This window comes from Otolemur garnettii, unplaced genomic scaffold, assembly GCF_000181295.1.
Source record: "Otolemur garnettii isolate 467f Iridium unplaced genomic scaffold, OtoGar3 scaffold00145, whole genome shotgun sequence".
NCBI lineage: Eukaryota > Metazoa > Chordata > Mammalia > Primates > Galagidae > Otolemur > Otolemur garnettii.
Window position 1 is genome coordinate 4,935,141 of NW_003852540.1, and position 5,523 is coordinate 4,940,663.

General features: G+C 50.7%; 1 protein-coding gene across 1 annotated transcript; it reads left to right on the forward strand.

Annotated features, from left to right (window-relative positions):
- Nucleotides 1-1,553: 1,553 nt before the first annotated feature.
- On the forward strand, nucleotides 1,554-5,265 carry CUNH17orf97 (chromosome unknown C17orf97 homolog). Its single transcript, XM_012810914.1, has 2 exons — nucleotides 1,554-1,755; nucleotides 4,772-5,265. Exons 1-2 carry the CDS (start codon nucleotides 1,554-1,556, stop codon nucleotides 5,263-5,265), a joined length of 696 nt encoding a protein of 231 aa, XP_012666368.1.
- Nucleotides 5,266-5,523: the final 258 nt, after the last annotated feature.

The following is a 5,523-nucleotide window of genomic DNA, read 5'->3' on the forward strand; positions in this document are numbered from 1 at the left end:
AACGCCCCGCTATTTTTTTGTTGCAGTTTGGCTGGGGACAGGTTTGAACCCGCCACCCTCTGTATATGGGGTTAATGTTCTACCCACTGAGCCACAGGTGCAGTCCTTATTTATTTATTTTTTGCAGGGTTTTTTGGCCAGGGCCGGGTTTTTTGAATCCACCACCTCCAGTATATGGGGCTGGCACCCTACTCCTTTGAGTCATGGGCGCTGCCCCCTTATTTATTTATTTTTGAGACAGTCTTACTATGTCACCCTTGGTAGAGTGCTGTTGCATCACAACGCACGGCAACCTCCAACTCTTGGGCTTAAACGATTCTCTTGCCTCAACCTCCCAAGTAGCTGGGACTACAGGCACCCACCACAACACCTGGCTGTTTTTTGGTTGTAGTTGTCATTATTGTTTGGCAGGCCTAGGCTGAGTTCAAACCCACCATCTTCAGTGTACATGGCTGGCGCCCTAGCTGCTGAGCTACAGGCACCAAGCCAGTAAAAAGTTTAGTCTCCTTACACGTTGTGCTGAGGAACCACTGGAGGGTTTTTGGCTTTTTTTTTCTTTGTATCACTGGAGGTTTATGCAAGAGAGTGAGTTATCCAATTGTCTTAAGTTTATTCTAGCAGCTGCATGGATAGAGAATTTGTAAGTCTGGGTGATTTAGGCCTGTAATCCTAGCACTCTGGGAGGCTGAGGTGGGTAGATTGCTTGAGCTCAGGAGTTTGAGAACAGCTTGAGCAAAGAGGGAAACCCTGTCTCTACTAAAAATAGAAAAAAAGTAGCCAGGCACCTGTAGACTCAGCTACTTGGGAGGCTCAGGCAAAAGGATTGCTTAAGCCCAGAAGACAGGTTTGTTGTGAGCTATGATGACTCCACTGCAGCACTCTTACCCAGGGCAGGGTGACAGAGTGAGACTCTGTCTGGGGTGGCAGGGAGAATTGGTGGGAAGACTGCTGGGATCAGTGACTCATGCCTGTAATCCTAGCACTCCTGGAGGCTGAGGCTGGCAGATTGCTTGAGGTCAGGAGATCAAGACCACCTTTACCAAGAGCAAGACCCAGTCTCTACTAAAAATAGAAAAAGTAGCTGGGTGTGGTGGTAGGCGCCTCTAGTTGCAGTGACTCCAGAGGCTGAGGCAGGAGCCCGCTTGAATCCAGCAGTTTGAGGTTGCTGTGAGCTATGATGATGTCCATCACTCTACCCAGGGTGACAGAGTGAGACTGTCTCACACACACAAAAAAAGCCACAAAAAAAATTAGGTAAGAATACTTATCATTTACAAAAAGCACATGAGGGAAGAAGAACTTAAACCTCTCTACCCATTCTTGTCCTTTGCACAGCTGACTGCCCCAAGGGGTCAGCCAGGCGGGGCGCGCATGCGCACACCTTCATCGCTGACGCCGCTCGGCGGAAGCTTCCAGGTTGGCGCGCTCGCTCGGCGGGAGGCGGTTGCTATGGAGACGCGTGGCCCTGCCCGGGCCCTTTGCGCTCAGAACCGCTGGCTGGGAGGCTGCCTGTCTTGGGCTGCCCCAGACGGAGGTGGCGGTCCCCCAGGCGGATGGACTGCCGCGCTGGGGCTGGGGCGTCGGGGTACGGCGAGGGGGGCGAGGACGACGGGGATGAGGACGAGGAGCGGGAGGGCGGCGCCGCGGGGCTGGGGTCCAAACTGCCCCCTATTGGGGGCAGTGCCTCAGAGTTGACCAAGCGGAAAGTGAAGAAGAAAAAGAAGAAAAAGACCAAAGGGTCGTGCAAGGGGGACGGTAAGAGGAGCAACTATCTATCTGCTTCAGCTCCCGTCCCTGAGATTCTACTCCGAGCACAGCCACCCCCATGCCTCCCCGAGACCCGGGGCTACCCAGAGAGCCCTTCAGACCAGAAACAAGTCCACCAGTCCCAGATAGAGGCCCTCGCGCTCCCCTCACAGTGTGTCGCAGCACAGTGATGTCCCAGCCCTGCCCGTAAAGACAGAGACCCCTTGATCACCACGGAAGTCCCACCAACTTTGCAGTCCCTTAGGGCCACACAGAAACCCCCACAGAGACCCACTATTCCCCCAGCCTCCCAGCACCACACACAGACTGTTAGCTTTACATAGACACCCTCTCGACTTCCTAATCCCTCAGCCCAAACTTGTCATCCTGAACGTCCACACCTTCCCCAGGTCCCGAGCCCTCCTACAGAGGCCAACTCACACAGACTTTCCCCAACCCACAGACACTGCAGGACAGAGCCTCACATATCAGAAAGGCAGAGGTCCTCCCTGCCCCTGTACATTAAGGAGCACCTGCCACTGGATGTGATGGAGACACCCATACCCAATCAATGCAGAGAAAGTTCCTTCTCTTTATTTATTTATTTATTTATTTTTGTTGTTGTTGCTGGAGACAGTCTCACTCTGTCGCCCTGGGTGGAGTGCTGTGGCATCATCATAGCTCACAGCAACCTCAGTCTTCTGGGCTCAAACGAGCCTCTCGCCTCAGCCTCCCAAATAGCTGGGACAATAGGCAACCACCACATACCTGGCTACTTTTTTTCTATTTTTAGTAGAGACAGGGTCTCCCTCTTGCTCAAGCTGTTCTCAAACTCCTGAGCTCAATCAATCCACCCTGCTTGGGCTCCCAGAGTGCTAGGATTACAGGTGTGAGCCTCTGTGCTCTGCCCTAAAGTGTCTTTTTCAAAGGGACTCCACCCCCTGTGGGGCAGCCTTCCACTGCACAAACACCATCACACCATCTCTGCAACATTTGCCTGTAATCCCTGACACCCTCCCCAACACCCCCTCATAGCAACCTAACCCCATCAAATGAAAATGAAACTGAAGCACAGATAACCTGTCCCGCTCACACTTCAGTCTACACACACACACACATTATGTGAGTGCATAAATATCCCCCCAACTGTTCCTGTACACAGATATGCATGTGGGTGCTCCAGGCTCTCTCAAGGACACCTTCACATACATACAGACACAATCACCTGCCACAAGCCCAGAGTCTCTGTATCTCACCATGCTCTTCTCATAGAACCCCCAGACTTCTCTACAAAGGCACTAAGCACTTTTGAGGGGAGAGAATTCAGCAGTGACATAGACTGCACCTGCCCTTGAGTGCTGTGAGCCCATTGTCACCTCTGTGGTACATCTCTGACTTTGCCTATCAGAGAGGTGGCCCTGACCTCCAATAAGACTGGGCGGGAGCAGCACCTGTTGTTCAGTGGGTACGCTGGCCACGTACACCAAGGCTGGCCAGTTTGAACCCGGCCCAGGCCAGCTAAAACAACAATGATAACTACAACAACCAAAAAATAGCTGGGCATTGTGGCAGGCACCTATAGTTCCAGCTACTTGGGAGGCTGAAGCAAGAGAATCACTTAAGCCCAAGAGTTGGGAGGTGGCTGTGAGCTGTGACGCTACGGCACTCTACCCAGGGTGACAGCTTGAGACTCTGTCTCAAAAAAACCAAAAAAACGACTGGGCCCGGGCTTGAGTTTCTGGGCCTTGGTTCTTTGTGGCAGAACTGGCACTACTGGCAAGCTGGAGACAGAAGCGTCAGCCCTCTGCATCTCAGCCTTGTAGTGTGGGGAAGACCACAATTACCACAATTACTTCTTCAGTTGGAATCATAATAAAAAGGCAAGAAAATATTGGAGGTTAGGTCAAAGAGTCCTGTATGTGTCTGCAAAATAAAATTAGGAAGTTTATTGTATTTTTGGCATAGTTTCTGACCATAAAAATTACAGTGGCATATACTTAATACTGTCAGCAGGGGACACCAAATAGTTTTCGGGTGGGGAATAGAAAGGTAAGAAAATGCTGAGAGAATTTTGGGGGGGGGGGGGGGTTTTTTTTTCTTATTTTCTTGTGGAAAGAGGTATTTCTCTCTCCCCTCAAAAGGATGAGTTGAGGAAGGAACCACAATTTATAGCATTTTTATGTGCATGTTACATAATTCTGAAATGCTACTGATGTAAAAAAAAAAAAAATCAGTACAAGCCACAGCTGAACTATTTCCTGGTTTGGCATAATGTTGCCTTCGTCAGTCAAACTTAGGGAGCTTTTCTGTTGTTCTCCACTTCTTCCATCATAAAGTGTCTAGACGAGTGGTGGAGTCATAGCCTCCCAGAACTGGAAAGTACTTTGGAGAGCATGCGGCGAGGTTAAGTTGGGGGCAGCATGGCATAGTGGAAAGAACAGGCCACTGGGAGCCAGGCCTCCGTTCAAATCCTGGCTCTGCCACTCACTGCTTGGCAGTTACTCCAGCTCTTGGGGACTCAGTTTCCTCACCTGGAAAACAGAGCTGATAGCCTTTATGCAGAGGACCTGGCTCATGCTGTGTGCTCAATATGTTCCTTCTTGGGTGGTGCCTGTGGCTCAATGAGTAGGGCGCTGGCCCCATATACTGAGGGTGGCAGGTTTGAACACGGCCCTGGCCAAACTGCAACAAAAAGATAGCCGAGCATTGTGGTGGGTGCCTGTAGACCCAGCTACTTGGGAGGTGGAGGCAAGAGAAGCTCCTAAGCCCAAGAGCTGGAGGATGCTGTGAGCTGTGATGCCACAGCTCTCTACTGAGGATGACAAAGTGAGACTGTGTCTCTAAAAAAAAAAAGGTTCTTCCTGCCCTCAAATGCCTTAACCAGAGCATACGGGCAGTGGGTGTGCACGAGGCTGGTGGGCTCAGGAGGGGCCTCTAGTCCCTTACATTTTTGGCCATTTTGGCACTATTCCAGACAGGCTGAGGGCGGACATTCCCACAAACACTAACCTACTCATTTACTCAGCAGATAAACATCAGAGTCGGAGCCTGAAAAGCCAGCAGCTTTCTTCATCCTCTCATGACATCTTAAATCCCAGCAAAGACCACGGCCCAAGGCCAGAGCGCAGACAGGACAAACAGGAAAGCAAGCACATCCCTCCTTACTCTTCCTCTGTCAGTCTCCCCCACTTTGCCGAAGTCGCAGAGAATCTTTCGAACCAGAGCAACGAAAGTCTGCGCTGGGATGGAATTCTCTCTGACCCAGAGGCAGAAAAAGAGAGGATCCGCATATATAAACTGAATCGGAGAAAGCGGTACCGGGTTTTGGCCCTCAAAGGCTTCCACTCTGATCCCTGTGCCGAGGAGACCCCTGAAAACTTGCCCTACCTCTCAGACAAAGACTGCGGCTCCACCGGCAGGCAACCGGCAGTGAAAGGTGACCGCCCCAATCACTGCTTTGAAGGAAACTTCATCCCGAAGCCCCTGCACTCTGATTTAGTTCCTCTTCTGCCAGAGTAAATATCCACTCAAGGGCTGACAAACTTATAATTTCTCCTTACCACAAGTTTATGGGTTAAAAAAGAATAATAATAAAAGGAAATCAGACCTATCGCTGAAGGAAGCAGATGTTTGGTATATGGATGGGATAAGGCCTATCTTCACCAAGACGCCGCTAATTGCCCAGGAAGGCCACAGTTCCTTATGAACATAAGCAATTTAGGAAGCAAAGTTCTTTTAAGAATTTCCTTTTTCGGGCAGTGCCTGTAGCTTAGTGAG